Genomic DNA, 22,253 nt, shown 5'->3' on the forward strand with positions numbered 1-22,253 from the left:
CCCCACCAGCGATCACCCCGCACACTAGCACTATCCCACACACACACACTAGGGACAATTTTACACATACACCGAAGAGAATTAACCTACAAACCCGCACGTCTTTGGAGTGTGGGAGGAAAACCGAAGATCTCAGAGAAAACCCACGCAGGTCACGGGGAGAACGTACAAACTCCGTACAGACAGCACCCGTAGTCGGGATCGAATCTGGGTCTCCGGCACTGCATGTTCCCCCAACATGTTCCCGATGTTGGGGGAGTCCAGAACCAGGGCCCACAGTTTAAGAATAAGGGGTAAGCCATTTAGAATGGAGATGAGGAAACACTTTGTCACACAGAGTGTGGTGAGTCTGTGGTATTCTCTGCCTTGGTGGAGGCCGGTTCTCTGGATACTTTCAAGAGAGAGCTAGATAGGGCTCTTAAAGATAGCGGAGTCAAGGGATATGGGGAGAAGGCAGGAACGGGGTACTGATTGGGGATGATCAGCCATGATCACATTGAATGGCGGTGCTGGCTCAAAGAGCCGAATGGCCGAGTCCTACACCTATTGTCTATTGCAAGCGCCATGAGGCAGCACCTCTACCGCTGTGCCACCATTCTTGAATCCAGCCAGCTTTACCAGAGTGTCCTCATAGATTTACCATCAATCCATCATTGAGGCCGGCGTGATAGCGGCTGCGTGACAGACTGACGTTGTGCTTTGCGCAGGTACTGGAGAACAACACTCGGCATGCAGGTTAAAAACGCCGACTACGGCAACTATCGATTCTGCTATTCGACCAGGGGGAAACCAGGAAACAAGCCCTCCATCCTAATGCTGCACGGGTTCTCAGCTCACAAGGACATGTGGTTGTCTGTCGTGAAGGTTGGTCCCATCTCACACTTGAGCAAATATCTAAACTTGATGGATTGAGCCCTTCTGATCAGGTTCAAATCGACACGTTAGCATGTTATCTATATCAATATGCTATTTTGGTCCAATCATCTTTGTCATATGTTATTATAGATTGATTGAAATCATTGAAAGAATCCCTTCGGCCCATCGAGTCGACAGTAGGCCATTCGGCCCTTTGAGCCAGCACTGTCATTCAATATGATCATGGCTGATCATCTAAAATCAGAGGCTCGAAGGGCCGAATGACCTACCGCACCTATTGTCTATTGTCTTATTGATTGAAGAAGTGTCCCGATCCGAAACGTCACCCTTTCTTTCCCAGCACCTGAATTCTTAGTTACCAACCCCGACCTGTCCAATCCTTGCCCACCTCGACACGTTGCCCAGTTTTGCTTGCACTTGTGACTTCTTCTCTCCCACAGTTTCTGCCTAAGACCCTTCACCTGATCTGCGTCGACATGCCGGGCCACGAGGGGACAACACGCACCTGTATCGATGATTACTCCATCGAGGGGCAGGTGAACAGGATCCACCAGGTGAGCCCTTCCTCCGCCTCCCGCTTTGAATGTCACCTGTGGAGTTCCAGCTCGGCGGAAAACCACCTCCGTCAGGGGAGCACTTTTCCTCAGTCACAAAAAAGCTTTTCACTGTACCTCGATACATGTGACAATAAACTAATCTACTAATGAACTAAGGTAGACAAAAATGCTGGAGGAACTCAGCGGGTGAGGCAGCATCTATGGAGAGAAGGAATAGGTGACGTTTCGGGTCGAGACCCTTCTTCAGACTGATGTCGGGGGGGGGGGGGTGGTCGGGAAAAAGAAAGGAAGAGGCAGAGACAGTGGGCTGTGGGAGAGCTGGGAAGGGGAGGGGAAGGAGGGAGAAAGCAAGGACCATCTGAAATTAGAGAAGTCAATGTTCATACCGCTGGGGTGTAAACTACCCAAGCGAAATATGAGGTGTCGCTCCTCCAATTTACGGTGGGACTCACTCTGGCCATGGAGGAGGCCCAGGACAGAAAGGTTGGATTGGGAATGGGAGGGGGAGTTGAAGTGCTGAGCCACCGGGAGATCAGGTTGGTTAATGTGAACTGAGCGGAGGTGCTGGGCGAAGTGATCGCCGAGCCTGCGCTTGGTCTCACCGATGTAGAGAAGTTGACACCTGGAACAGATGAGGTTGGAGGAGGGAATAATATCCTAATAACAGCCTAATAAGGTAATTATAAACTAAAATCAATAAAACCAGTAGCTGCCACGTGTCATAATTTGTCAAAAGTAATTGTTCTACATGTCAATTGAAATTCCTCTACAATTACATGAGAGTTGATTCTTGACTCTCACTCTGTCTGCTGGTCTTTGGTTTTTGTTAGGCATCTTATCCAGAATCATAATAGAGGTATGTTTCTAATGCCTGGCACTACCTATGTACAACACACAAACTCCATGGCCACTTTGACTACAACTCTTCCAACCCACAAGGAAGCCATCCCCTATTCCCAGTTTTCCCGTCTCTGCCGCATCTGCTCCCAAGATGAGGCTTTCCGATTTCATTTCAGTTTACTGTCACATGTACCGCGATACAGTGAATGGCTTTAACCAGTCAGCAGAAAGACAATACATGATTACAATCGGCCCATTCACAGCGTATAGATACAGGGTAAGGGAATAACGTTTAGTTCAAGGTAAAGTCAGTAAAGTCGGATCAAAGACAGTCCGAGGGTCACCAATGAGGTAGATAGTAGTTCAGCGCCGCTCTCTGGATGTGGTAGGATGGGAGATATCTAGGAGATTGGAGATGTCCACTTCCTTCAGTAAGTGTGGTGTTGTGGGTGGAGCCTTCAACCATGTCACCTGTTTCCAGCAGGTCTGATCTCTCTCCCCCTCCCTCCAGACGGAACAAGGATAGGGGTCCCCTGGTCCTAACCTTTCACCCCACCATTTTCTGCATCCAACGCATCATCTCCAACATGTCTGCCACCTTCAAGGTGATCCCACCATCTGACATCTTCCCATCCACACCCCTCACCTCTTTCATCAGAGACCTGCCTCTCCACAGCCCCAGGTTAACTAATCCCTTCCAACCCAAGCCACCCCCTCCCCAGGTACTTTCCCCTGCAACCACTATCATGATTAAATATCCTCTTTTAAAATATGTTCTTCTGTGGACTCAGCCAACCGGGCTGGACTGGGCAGTCACGGTGGTGCAGCGGTAGAGTTGCTGACTTACAGCGAATGCAGCGCCGGAGACCCTGGTTATATCCTGACTACGGGCGCTGTCTGCGCGGAGTTTGTACGTTCTCCCCGTGACCTGCGTGGGTTTTCTCCGAGATCTTCGGTTTCCTCCCACACTCCAAAGACGTGCAGGTTTGTAGGCTACTTGGCTTGGTAAATGTAAAAATTGTCAATAGACAATAGACAATAGGCAGGAGTAGGCCATTCAGCCCTTCGAGCCAGCACCGCCATTCAATGTGATCATGGCTGATCATCCCCAATCAGTACCCCGTTCCTGCCTTCTCCCCATATCCCCTGACTCCGCTATCTTTAAGGGTCCCTAGTGGGTGTAGGATAGTGTTAATGTGCGGGGATCGCTGGGCGGCGCGGACCCGGTGGGCCAAAGGGCCTGTTTCCGCGCTGTATCTCTAAAACTAAAACAGTGTGAGTATTGAGCTCTGCCGATCTATGCCATCTATATATTGGACAATCTGGTCAAATATAGCTGTTTATTTTTCTCATGTGTACCGAGGTACAGTGAAAAGCTTTTGTTGCTGCCTGCTATCCAGTCAGCACGTTACATACAATATACGATACGATAGAACTCTATTTATCCCAGGAGGGAAATTGATCTGCCAACAGTCATAAAAACACAAGATCCATGAAACATGAAATTAAAGTGACCAGTGGAAAGGATTGGTGGATGTACAAAGATTGGGACGGGTGGGGAGGGGAGGGGGGGGGGGCGGAGGGGAGTCAGTCTACCCCACGACCGAAGGGGGGAGGAGTTGTACAGTTAATACATGATTACAATCAAGGCCATCCACTGTGTACAGTTACTGGATAAAGGGAATAACGTTTAGTACAAGATCAAGTCCAGTCAAAGAGAGTCCAAGGGTCTCCAGTGAGGTTAGATGGGAGGTTAGGACCACTCTCTGAATGGTGAGAGGACGGTTCAGTTGCCTGATAACAGCCGGGAAGAAACTGTCCCTGAATCTGGAGGTGTGCGTTTTCACACTTCTGTACCTCTTGCCCGATGGGAGAGGGGAGAAGAGGGAGAGAGCGGGGTTTGAGACTACAGATGTAAAAAAAAGTTGTCTGAAATGGAAATGGCTGCTTGAAATAGATTTGAAAACCGATATTGAGGTTGAGTGGTTCGATTAAGCCTTGTGGGATCTCTCAGAGCTAATTGCTCTCTGGCTTTTATACCAAGTGAATGTACAGACCTACATTCACTAATGTTCAGTGTACGGCAAAGAGCCAGTTCAATCTGTCACCGAATGTATACCGTCACAGCTAGATCTATACACACAAGGTGTGCGTTGGAAGGAACTGCAGATGCTGGTTTACACCGAAGATGGACACAAAATGCTGGAGTAACTCAGCGGGACAGGCAGCAACTCTGGAAAGAAGGAGTGGAGAGAATGAGGTGGAATTCTCTGCCTCAGAGGGCGGTGGAGGCCGGTTCTCTGGATACTTTCAAGAGAGAGCTAGATAGGGATCTTAAAAATAGTGGAGTCAGGGGATATGGGGAGAAGGCAGGAACAGGGTACTGATTGGGGATGATCAGCCATGATCACATTGAATGGTGGTGCTGGCTTGAAGGGCCAAATGGCCTACTCCTGCACCTATTGTCTATTGTCTATTGTCTATTGAATGCGTGGGTGACGTTTCGGGTCGAGACCCTGTTTCAGACGGGTCTTCTGAAGAAGAAGGGTCTCGACCCGAAACGTCACCCATTCCTTCTCTCCAGAGATGCTGCCTGTCCCACTGAGTTACTCCAGCATTTTGTCTCTATCTTCCTTACACGCACTAGATGTTTTGCATCAGGAGCCTGATGCTTTAATCAGGCATCGAATGCTCGATGTTGTCAGGAATTTAATTAACATTCTAAACATGTGAACTCGTGCTTCCATGGTGAATAAGCTTATCTCCATGGTAACGTGCCTCTTGCCTTGAATAGAACAAGGTGTATTCTGGGTAGGAAGGAACTGCAGGTGCTGGTTCAAACCGAAGACAGACACAAAATGCTGGAGTAACTCAGCGGGGACAGGCAGCATCTCTGGAGAGAAGGAATGGGTGACGTTTCGGGTCGAGACCCTTCTTCAGACTGGGAGTGAGGGGAGAGGGAAACGAGAGTTATAGTCGGTGAAGTCGAGAGATATGGAACAAATGAATGGAATCTGGAATAAACATCACAACACCATAGGTCAGAGTTATGCTATGACGTTCCTTTCGGAAGGAGATGAGGAGAAATTTCTTTAGTCAGAGGGTGGTGAATCTGTAGAATTCCTTGCCACGGTGGCTGTGGAGGCCAAGTCAATGGATTGTTTTTAAGGCAGAGATAGATAGATAGATTATTGTGTCGGAAGGAACTGCAGATGCTGGTTTAAACCAAATACACACACATCAGGCTGGAGTAACTCAGCGGGACAGGCAGCATCTCTGGAGAGAAGGGATAGATGACGTTTCGGGTCGAGACCCATCTTCAGATAGATTCTTGATTGATACGGATGTCTGAGGTTATGGGGAGAAGGCAGGAGAATGCGGTTAGGAGGGAGAGATAGATGAATGGCGGAGTAGACTTGATGGGCCGAAGGGCCTAGTTCTATTCCTATCACATGACCTTGTGACCCTATGGTTATATTTCTAACCAGGAAATAGCGATGATTTATTTGCGCGAGGAAAAAGTGCATGATTATATACCATAGAGTCGACAGTAATGTGTTCCTAATGTTATAACGATCTCTGCATCATCCTCGAATGTAAAAATGATTGTGTCTGAAGTGGATTAAATTTATAAGCTGATCTCTTCAGTAGGGCTTTAAACAATAATCCATGATTTATAGTCCTCTAATAAATGTTCTAAAACAGATGATATTCCAGGGTTTGCGTACATTTAAAATTGAAATGCACTGAAGTGCTGTTCAATAATCCATTGAATTATGGTTCCAGTGTCCTGGAGAATGAATTTGTGTGTTTGCTTTACAGTTCTCTGTAAAGGCCGCAGGTCGATCCGCTGCCTCACAGCGCCAGAGACCCGGGGTTCCGATCCTGACCTCGGGTGCTGCCTGTATGGAGTTTGCACGCGTCTCCCTGTGACCTCCGGGTGCTCCGGTTTCCTCTTTCATCACAAAGAGACGCGCGGGTTTGGAGGTTAATCGGCCCCTCTGTAAATTGTCCCAAGTGTGTAGGGAGTGGATGAGAAAGTGGGGTGATATCGAACTGGTGATCGATGGTCGGCATGGGCTGGGCGGGCAGAAAGGCCTGTTGCCATGCTGTACCTCCAACTAAAACTAAACTAAAACCCTACTTGCAAAAGCCTCTCCCTTTTATTCCACAGGTGCAGTAAAGACACAGTGTTCTATCCACGTACAAACTATTACTAAGCTCAGAGTTTCGTTTTTGAACTTGGAGTCTGAGGTTTATGATTGTCATGTGTACCGAGGTACAGTGAAAAGCTTGGCTTGTGTGCTGTCCAGTCACGCCAAACACACGTACAATAGGTAGAGTGAAGAGAAAAATGCCAATAGTTTTTCGGCATTGTAGAGTAACAGTTTCAGGGAAAAAGGCCAATGTTGCGAAGAGGTAGGTTGGAAGATTGGTACCAGGAACAAAGGAGGTCCCGGTATGGGGGAACCACTGTGAGGGGGGGGGGGGGGGGAACAGTGGGGGGGACCTGGTGCAGATACTTTGTAACTTTTTCAGCGCTCTTGAGGTGGCGACTATTTGCATACCATGTCAATAGTCAAGAGTGTTTGATTGTCATATGTCCCGGATGGGACAATGAAATTCTTACTTGCTGCAGCACAACAGAATATGTAAACATAATAATACATAACGGAAGAGAAAAAAAAAGTTCATTAAGTAACAAATATAGTGCAATAATCTGAATCTGAATCTGAATCTAATAATAGTCTTTTGCAGTTGAGAGCTTATTTGTTGTTGTATTTAATAGTCTGATGGCTGTGGGGAAGAAACTGTTCCTAAACCTGGACATTACAGTTTTCAGGCTCCTGTACCTTCTTCCCGATGGCAGTGGTGAGATGAGTGTGTGGCCAGGATGGTGTGGGTCTTTGATGATGTTGGCTGCCTTTTTGAGGCAGCGACTACGATAGATCCCTTCGAAGGTGGGGAGGTCAAAGCCGGTGATGGACTTGGCAATGGTCACAACCTTTTGCAGTCTTTTCCGCTCCTGGACGTTCAAGTTGCCGGACCAGGCCACGATGCAGCCAGTCAGAATGCTCTCTACCGTGCACCTGTAGCTGTTCAGGAGAATCCTCTTCGGCATGCCGAATCTCCGTAATCTTCTCAGGAGGTAGAGTTGCTGATGTGCAAGCAAAGAACCTCACTGTGACTTGTCAATGTGACTTCATTCATAAAGACAGGTGCATGGATGGGAAGGTTTAGGCGGATATGGGCCACACACGGCCAGCTTAGAAGGGACCATCTTGGTCGGCAGGGACGAGTTGGGCCGAAAGAACTGCTCCCGTGCAGTGTGACTGAATGACCGTTCAGAATTTGATAACTGAGGTGGAGAGGCTGTTACTGAGTCGGGTAGATTTAGTCCAGGCTGCCTTTGGGTTGAAGATTTTTTTTTTCTCTTTTCCAGTTTGTGGAATGCATAGCGTTGAACAGGAGACCGTTCCATCTGATCGGCACGTCAATGGGCGGCAACGTCGCTGGCGTTTACGCCGCACAACATCCCACCGACCTCTGCGGACTAACGCTCATCTGCCCCGCAGGTACATCTTTCACCACTTCCAACCCTCGGGTCAAGGCAGGACTGCACCCTGACTTGTCAAAGGTCACGGGGGAGAAGGCAGGACAAAGCCTCCACCAGGGAGGTGAATCTGTGGAATTCATTGCTGGGGAGGCCAAGTCCATTTTTAAAGCAGAGACAGATAGATTCTTGATTAGTGCGGGTGTCAGGGGTTATGGGGAGAAGGCAGGAGAATGGGGTTAGGAGGGAGAGATAGATCAGCCATGATTGAATGGTGGAGTTGACTTGATGGACAGCAGTGACAGGATCAGTTAAAGACAGCAAGGATTTATGAAGGGGATATCATGCTTTAATTATTTGGAATTTTTTGAGGATGTAACGAGTAGAATGGATAAGGGAGAGCCAGTGGATGTGGTGTATCTGGACTTTCAAAAAGCCTTTGACAAGGTCCCATCTTCAGACTCTCAGTCCCGACCCAAACTGTCACCTATCCATGTTCTCCACAGATGCTGCCTGACCCACTGAGTTACTCCAGCACTCTGTGAAACGTCACCTATCCATGTTCTCCACAGATGCTGCCTGACCCGCTGAGTTACTCCAGCACTCTGTGAAACGTCACCTATCCATGTTCTCCACAGATGCTGCCTGACCCACTGAGTTATGGTGCAGCAGCATCTATGGAGCTAAGGAAATAGACAACGTTTTGGGCCGAAACCCTTCTGGAAATAGGCAACGTTTCGGGCCGAAACCCTTCCGGGTTTCGGCCCAAAACATTGCCTATTTCCTTAGCTCCACAGATGCTGCCTGACCCGCTGAGTTACTCCAGCACTCTGTGAAACGTCACCTATCCATGTTCTCCACAGATGCTGCCTGACCCGCTGAGTTACTCCAGCACTCTGTGAAACGTCACCTATCCATGTTCTCCACAGATGCTGCCTGACCCGCTGAGTTACTCCAACACTCTATGAAACGTCCCCATCCATGTTCTCCACAGATGCTGCCTGACCCGCTGAGTTACTCCAGCACTTGGTACATAGTACATAAAAGTAATATGTCCTTGAAATGTAAGTGTTAAATAGGCTTTTAAGCTAACATGGAAGTGTCTGTTAATACTGCAGCACCCAAGGTTAGGCAAGCTTGCCTGGTTTAAATAAAAAGGTAGGTGCTTGGGAAAATACTTGGGCTCGCTTGTGTTCTGTTTCACATAACAAGACCAAAAGCACAGTGTAGCCACATTGAAGGTAGACACGGAATGCTGGAGTAACTCAGCGGGACAGGCAGCATCTCTGGAGGAAGGAACGGGTGACGTTTTGGGCCGAGACCTTTCTTCATGTACGTCCACATCTACATTCAGTAATCGTGGGGGGGGGGGGGGGGGGGGGGGGGGGGTTGGTGTGGGGCTGCTACATTTTAAGGTTGGTGAGATCTCCCCTTCTGCTCGCAGGTCTGGAGTATCCCAAGGAGAGCAAGTTTGTGAAAGAGCTGAGGACTCTGGAGCAGACAGGGGACGTGAGCAAGGTCCCCCTCATCCCTTCCACCCCAGACGAGATGGAGGAGATGCTGAAACTCTGCTCTTATGTTCGCTTCAAGGTACCTCAGCAGGTAGGTGTTGGCGGCTCACACCTGGTACAGAACCTGCCCTTCTTCCACAGACAGCTGTGGAGGCCAAGTCTGTGGATATATTTAAGGCAGGGACATGCCGATGAATCTCTCCCTCCTATCCCCGTTCCCCTGCCTTCTCCCCGTAACCCCTGACACCCGTACCGACCAACAATCTATCTAACTCTGCCTTATAAAAATATCCACTGACGTGACCTCCACAGCCTTCTGTGGCAAAGAATTCCACAGATTCACCACCCTCCTCATCTCCTTCACTCAAGGAACGTCCTTTGATTCTGTGGCTGTGCCCCCTGGTCCTGGACTCTCCCCACTTGCGGAAAGGTCCTTTCCTGCATCCACTCTATCCAGGGCCGTTCACTGTTCCATAGTGGGCAGAGGAACAGTTTCCCCTGACACGAAGCAGCAAGAATAGACAGACGCTGATTCAGCCTCGTAACTGCCTGAAAGTTGCTCGCACCATCAGTTACAGCTGGAGGTGTTGGCAAGGGACCCGTGTGGCCATGAATCACTCTGACCCCCATCTGTCACGCCATATAATAGCTCGACGGGGCAGAGCTGGAATCAAATAGTCAACTCCCTGCTTTATAAAAAAAGAAATTGTGGTGCTTACCCTGGGTTAGATGTGAATGAGTGAATGAGTGAATGAATAAGTTTATCGGCCAAGTTTGTTCACATACAAGGAATTTGCTTTGGTGCTCCGCTCGCAAAGTAACAACACCACATACAGTAACAATTAAGAATGACAATACAACATTAAATCATTTAACATCATGAAAACAAGAATACATTTATAAGGGGCGGCACGGTGGCGCAGCGGTAGAGTTACTGCCTCACAGCGCCAGAGACCCAGGTTCGATCCTGACTACGGCACCTGTCTGCACGGAGTTTTGCGTTCTCCCCACGTCCTGCGTGGGTTTTCCCCGGGTGCTCCGGTTTCCTCCCACACTTTAGTTGGTTTCTGTGAGTTTTCCCCAGTGCGCAGGTTAGTGCTTGTACGGTTAGTACGGGTGCCGGCTGGTCGGGGTGGACTCGATGGGCCGAAGGGCCTGTTTCCTCGCACTGTATCGCTAAACGAAACTAAGCCAACAGTGCAAATCCTCTCAAAGCTGAATGAAGATAATGCTGAAACCACGTCAATAAAAGCCAGCATTAAACTTGTCAGCTTCCGAAACTGAGTCGCATTCAATAAATTAAAACACAAAACTAAAAGTAAATTGAATTTCCACTGGGATTCAATCTTTAGACTATACTTTTGACTTTAGAGAAACAGCACAGGAACAGGTAGACAAAAGTGCTGGAGAAACTCAGCGGGTGCAGCAGCAGCTATGGAGCGAAGGAAATAGGCAACGTTTCGGGCAGAAACCCTTCTTCAGACCCGAAACATTGCCTATTTCCTTCGCTCCATAGATGCTGCCCCACCCGCTGTGTTTCTCCAGCACTTTTGTCTACCTTCGATTTTGCAGCATCTGCAGTTCCTTCTTAAACAGCACAAAAACAGGCCCTTCGGCCCACTGCATCCTCGCTGCCATCATCCAGCGATCACTCCTTACACTAGTTACAATTCTACCGGAGCCGATTAACCTACAAACCTGCACGTCTTTGCAGTGTGGGCAGAGACCTGAACACCCGGAGAAAACCCACGCAGGTCACAGGGGGAACCTGCAAACTCCATATAGATAGCACCCGCGGGGGGGATGGAAATCAGGTCTCTGACGCTATAAGGCAGCAGCCCTACCGCTGCGCCACCTTCATGGCACAGTATCCACTCCAACAATTCATTTGTGTATTGTGTATTTCTTAGATTCTTCAGGGCCTGGTGGACGTGCGATTGCCTCACAATGACTTTTATCGTGAACGTGAGTACGATTATAAACAATAATTGCAACGTCCATTAACTAAATTAATTTAGTTTAGTTTATTATTGTCACGAGGTACGATGAAAAGCTTTTATTCTTGCTTGCTAACCAGTCAGCGAAAAGGATATACATGGTTACAATCAAGCAGTTCTCAGGATATTGGGAATAACATTTAGTGCAAGGTGTAGTCTAAAGACCAAGTCAAGATAAATACTGCCTATGATGAGTGGGGCGATTATTTGGTGTCACTTCCTGCTGAGATATTACTCAGGATACTTGGACAGGTACATGGATAGGAAAGGTTTGGAGGGATGTGGGCTAAACACGGGCATAATGCATGAGTTTGTTGGGACATCCTGGTCGGCATGGATGACAATAGACAATAGACAATAGGTGCAGGAGTAGGTCATTCGGCCCTTCGAGCCAGCATCGCCATTCATCGTGATCATGGCTGATCGTCCACTATCAATAACCCGTGCCTGCCTTCTCCCCATATCCCTTGACTCCATCAGCCCCTGGAGCTCTATCTAACTCTCTCTTAAATCCATCCAGTGACTTGGCCTCCACTGCCCTCTGTGGCAGGGAATTCCATAAATTCACAACTCTCTGGGTGAAAAAGTTTTTTCTCACCTCAGTCTTAAATGACCTCCCTTTTATTCTAAGAATGTGGCCCCTGGTTCTGGACTCGCCCAACATTGGGGACATTTATTCCTTTTATCCTGTATCTGTACACTGCATACAGCTCGATTGTAGTCATGTTTAGTCTTTCCGCTGACTGGATAGCACGCAACACAAAAGCTTTTCACTGTACCTCGGTGCGCGTGACAATAAACTAAACTCAAACGCAAACTCGACTCACTCAGACCAATGTATATTGTGCGCGGGGTCACTTGGTTTGTCGATTAACAGATTGGGAGACGGTGAGACTAGCCGTACAGAAACTGAGTTACGATTTTAATATTTGTATCTTCCTTTCCCCATGTAATTGTGCCCAGTATTTCTGGAAATAGTTGGAGAAAAGTCAAGGAACACTCTACAGGAACACATGAACCTAATCAAGGCTCCAACACAAGTCATCTGGGGAAAGCAAGACCAGGTATGTTCTGGGAATATTACATTGAGCATATATTGCGATGTCAACACAAAATGCTGGAGTAACTCAGCGGGACAGGCGGCATCTCTGGAGAGAAGGAATGGGTGACGTTTTGTGTCGGAAAAAGGGTTTCGACCCGGAACGTCACCCATTCCTTCTCTCCAGAGATGCTGCCTGTCCCGCTGAGTTGCTCCGGCATTTTGTGTCTATCTTCGGTTTAAACCGGCATCTGCAGTTCCTTCCTACATACATTGTGGTGTTATCTATTGGCATAACAATACACTAATCTTTGAATAGATTCTTGTTGGAAGTGTCTGTACAACTTTTTGGAATTTATAATGTAAATCCCAGCGCAGGAAATTCTGCCGCTATTTTCTCTTGGAATGAAATAATTGCATTCTGCTGGCAGTTCTCAGAGCAGTGGGATGCCGAGACCACATTTTGGGCGGCACGGTGGCGCAGCGGTAGAGTTGCTGCCTCACAGCGCCAGAGACCCGGGTTCGAACCCGACTACGGGTGTTGTCTGCACGGAGTTTGTACGTTCTCCCCGTGGGTTTTCCCCAGGTGCTCCCATTTCCTCCCACATTCCAAAGATGTGCATCTTTGTAGGTTCATTGGCCTCTGTGAATTGTCCCTGGCGTGTAGGATAGAACTAGTGTACGGGGTGATTGATGGTCAGCACGGGCTCAGTGGGCCGAAGGGCCTGGTTCCACGCTGTATTTCTAAATTAAACTAAACTTCTAAAAGTAAATGTTACAAAAGAAGGCATGGCCAAATTATGCACAGCATTGTCCCATAACATTGCCTAATGCATTTGTGAAAACCCATCTGGCTGATAGACCCTCAATTAAATGTATCATATTAAAAGTAGCATTTCCTGACAGTATTGAACTGAAATATCAGTATAACTTACTTTGTAATAGATCGACAACCTTTACCTCCACACAGTTTTGTTTAGTTTGCTGTCAAGTGTACTGAGGTACTGTGAAAAGCTTCTTGTCGCATGCTATCCAGTCAGCAAAAAGACCAAGCATGATTACAATCGAGCAATCTACAGAATACAAATACAGGATAAATGGAATGAAGTTGGGCGCAAGATAAAGCCCAATTTAAGATAGTCCCGGTAGACCAGGGGTGGGGAACCTTTTCATGTTGGAATGCCACATTAAGTTAGCTGTAATCTAATAAGGTTGCATCCAAGAAACTTCAGTTAGATATACTTTAAAATGTACATTATTTTGTAAAAATCTAACTACAATGTACTAATTTCAAGAAAATGGGAAAAAAATTGTTCATTCTAAAGTTAACTAACTTTTTAATGACTTTGTTGTGATTGCTTTTTGTGGGAAAGCATTTGAATATTTGGTTGCAACATGGAGGTACGCAGTTTCAGCTGATCTTCTAGATGGGGATCCGTCATTTGTGACCTTAAGGGCATGTTGATTTGGGTTAGGTAGGAGAATGTAGATTCGCAGCAATCGGTGGTTGAATAGTAAGAGAGCATTTTTCGTGTGGGGAGGATTATTTTGTTGAATCTTCTTTTACTCTTTGGCATTTTAAATACGTTCATTTTACGATTAAAATAAAATAATAAAAGATGAACAAAAACATATTAAAATAAATAAAAGGATTTGTTCTACAAAATTTGGATTCATTCAAAAGGCCGCACTTAATGGTCTAGAAGGCCGCAGGTTCCCCACCCCTGGGGTAGGCGGTAGGTCAGGACTGCCCTCCAGTTGTTGGCAGGATAGTACAGTTGTCTGATAACATCTGGGAAGAAACTGTCCCTGAATCTGGAGGTACACAAAAATGCTGGAGAAACTCAGCGGGTGCAGCAGCATCAATGGAGCGAAGGAAATAGGGCCCTTCTTCAGACTGAATCTGGAGGTGTGCTTTTTCCACACATAGTTTAGAGATACAGTGCAGAAACAGGCCCTTGGCCCACCGAGTCCGCGCCGGTACTAGCGACCAATCCCGTACACTAGCACTATCCTACACACTAGGTTCATTCACAATTTTTAACCAAAGCCAATTAACGGACTAACCTGTACGTCTTTGGAGTGTGGGAGGAAACCGGAGCACCCGGAGAAAACCCACGCAGGTCACGGGGAGAACGTGCAAACTCCGAACAGATAGCACCCGTGGTCAGGATTAAACCTGGGTGTGAGGATGCCAACTCGACCGCTGCACCGCCGTCCCGCCCTGTACATCTTGCCTGATGGGAGAGGGGAGAAGAGGGAGTGTCCAGGGTGAGATTTGTCCTTGGTTATGCTGCTGGCCTTGCCGAGGCAGCGCAAAGTGTAGATGGAGTCAATGGAAGGGAGGTTGGTTTGTGTGACGGTCTGGGCTGCGTCCACAATTCTCCGCCATTTCTTGCGCTCTTGGATGGAGCTGTTCCTTGCAGCATTTGATATTATCTTCAGTCAAACAAGTGTTAATTCAAAACGTTTAGCTGGAAACTAAACAATGAGATAATTAATAGGAAAAATTAATTTTCGGTTCGCGGAATCAATTCAGAGTCAGTGGATGAATTTGAAAGTAAATTTGGGTCATTATGTGAATAGCAGCTCACTCCAATACTGGGGCAGTGCAGCGGGTAGAGCTGCTGCCTCACAGCGCCAGAGACCTGGGTGGAGTTTACATGCTCTCCCTGTGACTGCGTGGGTTTTCTCCGGGTGCTCCGGTTCCTCCCACATCCCAAAGACTTGCGGGTTTGTAGGTTAATTGTCGGGCAGTCACTGTGGCGCAGCGGTAGAGTTGCTGCCTCACAGCGAATGCAGCGCCGGAGACCCGGGTTCGATCCCGACTACGGGTGCTGTCTGTACGGAGTTTGTACGTTCTCGCCGTGACCTGCGTGTGATTTCTCCGAGATCTTCGGTTTCCTCCCACACTCCAAAGATGTGCGGGTTTGTAGGTTCATCGGCTTGGTAAATGTAAATAGGTGCAGGAGTAGGCCATTCGCCCTTCGTGCCAGCAGCCATTCAATGTGATCATGGCTGATCATCCCCAATATTTACCCTGTTCCTGCCTCCTCCCCATATCTCCTGACTCCGCTACCTTTAAGGGTCCCTAGTGGGTGTAGGATAGTGTTAGTTGCGGGGATCACTGGTCGGCACGGACCCGGTGGGCCGAAGGGCCTGTTTCCACACTGTATCTCTGAACTAAACTAATTGGCCCTCTTGCCCCTTAGTGTGTAGGGGGTAGTGGATGAGAAAGTGGGATAACACAGAGCCGGCGTGGACATCTGTCGATCGGTCGACGGAAAGGTTTATCTCGACGGAGTAATCCAAAGGCTCTTGTTCCTCTCGTGCGAGCAGGTCCTCGATGTTTCCGGAGCCGGCGTGCTGGCCGATAACATCCCCGGCTGCAGGGTGGACTTCCTGGAAAACTGCGGCCACTCGGTGGTGATGGAACGGCCCCGCAAAAGTGCCAAGCTGCTCCTGGAGTTCTCAAACTGGCTGCAAAGCAGAAAATCGGACAGCAGCAGCAAGAAACTAGCATAACGCACACCCCCCAACCCACCCACCCACACCCCCAACAACTGAAAGCTGTAACGCTGTGGATTGGAAATAAAATGCGACCTTCTAACAATTCCCAAGGAACACACTTATGATTGAAATGAATGCCTAAAGTCCCCGATTATGAGGAGTGTTATTTGACAGCGTTCGATGGTACCTCCAAAACATATAGTAACCTGGTTCTGAAATACTCTGAGCATTCATTACCAGCTAGTAAAAGCATGCAGTATTTAAAGAGTATCTCAAAAATCCTAGAAAAACACAACTTTGTCCAAAATTTCCCACCCTTTATCAAAACATATTTCAACTTTATTAATGATGCCAGTCACAGGCAATAACCGTAATATGTTTCCATTTTATCCAGGTAGATTTTTTCTTCCAAAAATGTATAACTGATTATATAAAACTTTAAATGTGTAATTTATATTTAAGTTATAACGGTTAGTTTGTTATTTATCAATTTGTTCCGTTCTGTCTGTTTAGCGTTCACGTTTAAATCTGTAGAGGTCGTTTAAATATGTCTTTATATGTCATATATAAGTCAAATAACACTGGAGAGAGTGGCAGACGCCATCAACTATAGACAGTGAATATGTTCTTGTAGTTTCGATGGCGAATTGCATTGTGTTTGGCACCTTTTGTGTAAATTACTCACGAACACTCTGGAGTTTAGAAGGATGAGAGGGCACCTCATTGAAACATATAAGATTGTTAAGGGATTGGACACGCTAGAGGCAGGAAACATGTTCCCGATGTTGGGGGAGTCCAGAACCAGGGGCCACATGCAGTTTAAGAATAAGGAGTGAGCCATTTAGAACGGAGACGAGGAAATACTTTTTCTCACAGAGAGTGGTGAGTCTGTGGAATTCTCTGCCTCAGAGGGAGGTGGAGGCAGGTTCTCTGGATGCTTTCAAGAGAGAGCTTGACATGGCTCTTAAAAATAGCAGAGTCAGGGGATATAGGGAGAAGGCAGGAAAGGGGTACTGATTGGGGATGATCAGCCATGATCACATTGAATGGTGGTGCTGGTTCTTGGTTCTTGGTTTCTTGGTCCTCCAAAATATTCCAAATGGAATTTAAACGGGAGGTGGAGGAGGTGGCTCGAAGGGCCGAATGGCCTACTCCTGCACCTATTGTCTATTGTCTATTGTCTATAAACAATTGCATTTGGGCCATTGCACTGACACTCTATTTTAAATATTGTGAACCAAATACTTTATGGTCGACTAGACCAACATGACATATTCAAGAGAGAGTTAGATTTAGCGTTTTGGGGCTAACGGAATCAAGGGATACGGGGAGAAGGCAGGAACGTGGTACTGATTCTGGATGATCAGCCATGATCATATCGAAGTGCGGTGGTGCTGGCTCGAAGGGCCGAATGGCCTACTCCTGCAGCTATTGTCTACGTTTCTATTTGGAGTGTTTCCGTGCAGATCTGGGTCGCCACATTAGGGAAAGAACGGGGAGGTTTTGCAGAGCTTTACATGGAGGAGACAGGTTTTACAGGTTTAACAGAATGCTGCCTGTGTTCAAGGGCGTTGACTGCAGGCCAGGAGAGGTAGGGCAGACCTGGAGTGCTGGAGGTTGAGGTGAGACCTGACAGAAGTGGAGAATAATGATGAGAGGCATCAATAGCCAGTAGCTTTTTCCCCCAGTGTGGAAATGTCAAAGGCTGTGCGAACAGAGAGTGGTGAGTCTGTGGAATTCTCTGCCTCAGAGGGCGGTGGAGGCAGGTTCTCAGGATGCTTTCAAGAGAGAGCTAGATAGGGCTCTTAGAGACAGCGGAGTCAGGGGATATGGGGAGAAGGCAGGAACGGGGTACTGATTGGGGATGATCAGCCATGATCAGAGTGAATGGCAATAGACAATAGGTGCAGGAGTAGGCCATTCGGCCCTTTGAGCCAGCGGTGGTGGTGCTGGCTCGAAGGGCCGAATGGCCTACTCCTGCACCTATTGTCTATTGCCTATTGGCATAGCATTAAGGCAAGTTTAAAAGAGATGCGCAGGGCACGTTTGTTTATTAACGCAGAGGGCATTGAATGCCTGGAAAGGCGCTGCCAGGGGTGGTGGTGGAGGCAGATACAACAGTGGTGTTTCTGAGAGATTTGGGATCGGGTACATGGACACACAGGGAATGCAGGGATATGCATCACGTGCTGCCAGAGGGGATTAGTTTAACCTGGCATCGTGCTCGGTGCAAACATTGTGTGCCGAAGGTCACGTCCCTGTGCTGTTCTGTCCCGTGCTCCTCTATGTATATAAAACGCTACAAAATCTGGAGAATAACACATTGTATTAACGTTGACTTCACGTTGAATAAACATTTCACAGACCTGTTCAATTTAACATTTTCGAGAATAAATAAAATAAAACTGGGCATTGATTTAAGTAGATTAAACAACGAAAATATCTTTTTGATTTAACTTTTAATCTGACGGCCCTGTCCCACGGTACAAGTTCATTCCAAGAGCTCTCCCGAGTTTAAAAAAAAATCAAACACGCGGTCAGCACGGAGAATGAACGTAGCGGGTACGTCGGTGCTCGGGGACGTCTCGTAACGCTAACGGCAGGTACTCGGGAAGACTCGCTAACGGCAGGCAAGCTCGGGAAGACTCATGAAGATTTTTCAACACGTTGAAAAATGTCCACGAGAGCCCCGAGTACCGACGAGTGGCCATTACCGTAAATCTCTGAATTCGAATCAGGGCAAACTCGGGGAGAACTCTTGAATGAACTCGTACAGTGGGACAGGGTTTTTACTGTTTAGTTTCATGCATGGTTTGCTGCTGATAAATCAAATGCTGCTTGATATTATTGTCGAGGCCTTGGTTGCCCCCTTGCCCTGGTTCAGGCTGAGCCATTGTTGTTTCTGCTGCCGTCACAGCTTTCATTTCAGGGGAACGCTTTAACAAAGATGGTGGGCTTATCGCTGTGAACCATCGCGGTCTGATGTGTATCCTCACAGATGCAGTGGTGAAATCATCACTCATATCACCAGGTCGACAAAAGTGCTGGAAAAACTCAGCGGGTGAGGCAGCATCTACGGAGCGAAGGAATAGGTCACGTTTCCGGTCGAGACTCTTCTTCAAACCGATGGGGGGGGGTGAAAGAAGAAAGGAAGAGGCGGAGACAGTAGGCTGTGGGAGAGCTGGGAAGGGGAGGGGAAGGAGGGAGAAAGCAAGGACTACCTGAAATTGGAGAAGTCAATGTTCATACCGCTGGAGTGTAAACTACCCAAGCGCAATATGAGGTGCTGCTCCTCCAATTTGCGGTGGGACTCACTCTGGCAATGGAGGAGGTACAGGACAAAAAGGTCGGAATATTCGTATCACCAGCGGCTGTTTCTTGAAATTAATACACGCCCTAATAATAATAATAATAAATTTTATTTATGGGCGCCTTTCAAGAGTCTCAAGTACACCTTACAAAAATTTAGCAGGTAGAGGAAAAACATGTAAGGGGAATGAAATAAATAGTAGAGACATGACTAGTACACAAATTAAAGACAGAATTCAATTCAAAACACAATATGAGGCAATTCATGCACAGATGAAAAGGGAGGGGGACGTGGGGCTAAGGATAGGCAGAGGTGAAGAGATGGGTCTTGAGGCGGGACTGGAAGATGGTGAGGGACACGGAATTGCGGATCAGTTGGGGGAGGGAGTTCCAGAGCCTGGGAGCTGCCCTGGAGAAGGCTCTGTCCCCAAAACTGCGGAGGTTGGACTTGTGGATGGGGAGGAGACCGGCTGATGTGGATCTGAGGGACCGTAAGGGTTGGTAGGGGGAGAGGAGGTCAGTGAGATATGGGGGGGGGCCAGATGGTGGAGGGCTTTGTAGGTGAGGACCAGGATTTTGTAAGTGATCCGGTGGGAGATGGGAAGCCAGTGAAGTTGTTTGAGGACTGGAGTGATGTGATGCCAGGATTTGGTGTGGGTGATGAGTCGGGCGGCTGCGTTCTGGACCAGTTGGAGTCGGTTGATGTAGGTGGAGCTGATGCCAAGGAGAAGTGAGTTGCAATAGTCCAATAGTGAATTGCCCTAGTTATTAATAGTTTAATCCATGAATGAATTATGAATTCTGTGAATTCGATTAATGTTCCTGTGATTATACCTAAATAGGTCTGGTGCATTGATAAGTTCATCAGTGATCGGAGCAGTATCGGACCACCAGTTAATTGGGGCAAGGAATGGGGAGGAAGGCTCATAAATTAGGTCATTCGGCCCACCAAGTCTACTCCGCCATTCAATCATGGCTGACTTATCTCTCCCTCCTAACCCCATTCTCCTGCCTTCTCCCTGTAACCCCTGACAACCGTACTAATCAAGTGGGATAATCCAAGGTGAAACAATTACCTTGTTACCCAAAGATTATGGAGAGAGCCTCAATTGTTCTGGAAGTCAAAGGCTGGAATAGTTTGGAGGTTGCACCCTTATATTTCAATCCTACTCTGAGCAGGCGATTTGTCTGCGCTCTATGTGGAGACACAAGGAACTGCAGATGCTGGCTTACAAAACAAAAAGTGCTGGTGTAACTCAGCGGGTGGGGCAGCATCTCTGGAGAACATGGAAATAGCGACACTTTGGGTCGGGACCCTTCTTCAGGCCGATTGTGTTTGGGGAGGAGACAGCTGGAAGAGAGGTGGGGCGGGATCACGCCCGGCTAGTGATAGGTGGAGAAAGTAGACACACCAGGAACTGCAGATGCTTGTTTACTAAATAAAAGACACACAATGCTGGAGCAACTCAGCGGGTCAGGCAGCGTCTCTGGAGAACATGGGTGATGTTACAGGTCGACACCCTCCTTCAGATATATGGAGACAGGTGAGGGGAGGGCGTTTGATAGGCAGATGGCTTGGACAAAGGCCAGAGATGAAAAGACAAAGCGTTCATGTCAAGAGAGTCAAAAATGTTTTATTGTCATTTGTACCGACAACAGAAGAATGAAATTCTTATTTGCAGCAGCATAACAGGCCTGTAAACACAATACGCATAGATAGTATATCTCTATATAACTAAAAGTCTTTGTCTTGTTTGTGCCCAAGTTGTGTCGACAATGTGTCAACCTGGTTTTCCTATCTTCTCCCAAACGCTAGGCCTCAGCCTTCCCATTTTCACACATTCTACTCACATTTCCCCCGTCGAGGCAATAAACATCTTCCCGTTGCATTTTCACCTATATTATTAATCGTTTAAAGTTTAAAAAAACAGCCCAAAAACTGACCCTTTTCGGGAAAAAAAAATGACGTCACAATGCCCCACTCCAGCAGGGAGGGGCACTCCAGCACTCCAATGGCACTTTCCAGTTTTAAACAGAGGGAACATGAGACACAACAAGAAATAACTTAATAAATCTCATCTTTAACATTTAAATTGTTGTTATATTTTAAGAGTTATTCACATTTTAAGCTTTAATAAATCACTTTTCCATTTGCCGTTCCCGTCAGCCGCTCCTGCGCAGTTGGGAGCTATGGATGAGTGGTGGAATATTGCGTTCGGGGACCAGCCCTCCCGTGTGACACCGTGCCCCCCCACCACCGTGTTGGTGAACGGGACCCAACGGGTCCCACTCGGTCTAGTAATAAACTAAAATTCACCAAAAAAGCCTAATACTGGTGAAATAAAAATTGCAGCCAAGTGCAGTCCATAGTTCAGAGTCAAGGTTAGTGTTGTGCTTGTTCAAGAGCCTGCTGGTTGTCGGGAAGAAGCTGTTCATTAACTTGTTAGTCACAAATGTGAAAGTAAATGTGACACAATCTAATGCGTTAACCATATAACAATTACAGCACGGAAACAGGCCATCTCGGCCCTACAAGTCCGTGCCGAACAACTTTTTTCCCTTAGTCCCACCTGCCTGCACTCATACCATAACCCTCCATTCCCTTCTCATCCATATGCCTATCCAATTTATTTTTAAATGATACCAACGAACCTGCCTCCACCACTTCCACTGGAAGCTCATTCCACACCGCTACCACTCTCTGAGTAAAGAATTATTAATGACTGAGATTAATACATATTTTTTGTCAGTGCATACTTTAAAGTCAAGATACTGGCTGGAACAATGCAAGTTTTGCTATGAAAGCTATCCCTTACATTATAAATATATTAATATTGATCGGAAGGAACTGCAGATGCTGTTTTACACCCAAGGTAGACACAAAATGCTGGAGTAACTCAGTGGGACAGGCAGCATCTCTGGAGAAAAGGAAGAGGTGACCCTTCAGTCTGAAGAAGGGTCTCGACTTATTAAGGGTTTGGACACGCTAGAGGCAGGAAACATGTTCCCGATGTTGGGGGAATCCAGAACCAGGGCCCACTGTTTAAGAATGAGGGGTAA

General features: G+C 47.3%; 1 protein-coding gene across 3 annotated transcripts in view; it reads left to right on the forward strand.

The window, feature by feature from the left end:
* The window catches only part of abhd6 (abhydrolase domain containing 6, acylglycerol lipase), a 31,203-nt gene extending 15,205 nt beyond the window's left edge, over positions 1-15,998 (forward strand). For all 3 annotated transcript variants that reach the window (XM_033036616.1, XM_033036619.1, XM_033036618.1), the window contains exons 3-9: positions 708-864; positions 1,317-1,430; positions 7,717-7,849; positions 9,272-9,429; positions 11,249-11,303; positions 12,299-12,399; positions 15,714-15,998. In XM_033036616.1, coding sequence (XP_032892507.1) covers positions 708-864; positions 1,317-1,430; positions 7,717-7,849; positions 9,272-9,429; positions 11,249-11,303; positions 12,299-12,399; positions 15,714-15,899 — 904 coding nt within the window. In that variant the 3' untranslated portion in view covers positions 15,900-15,998. The remainder of the gene's footprint in view (positions 1-707; positions 865-1,316; positions 1,431-7,716; positions 7,850-9,271; positions 9,430-11,248; positions 11,304-12,298; positions 12,400-15,713) is intronic.
* Positions 15,999-22,253: the final 6,255 nt, after the last annotated feature.

The sequence above is a fragment of the Amblyraja radiata genome, chromosome 18, assembly GCF_010909765.2.
Source record: "Amblyraja radiata isolate CabotCenter1 chromosome 18, sAmbRad1.1.pri, whole genome shotgun sequence".
NCBI lineage: Eukaryota > Metazoa > Chordata > Chondrichthyes > Rajiformes > Rajidae > Amblyraja > Amblyraja radiata.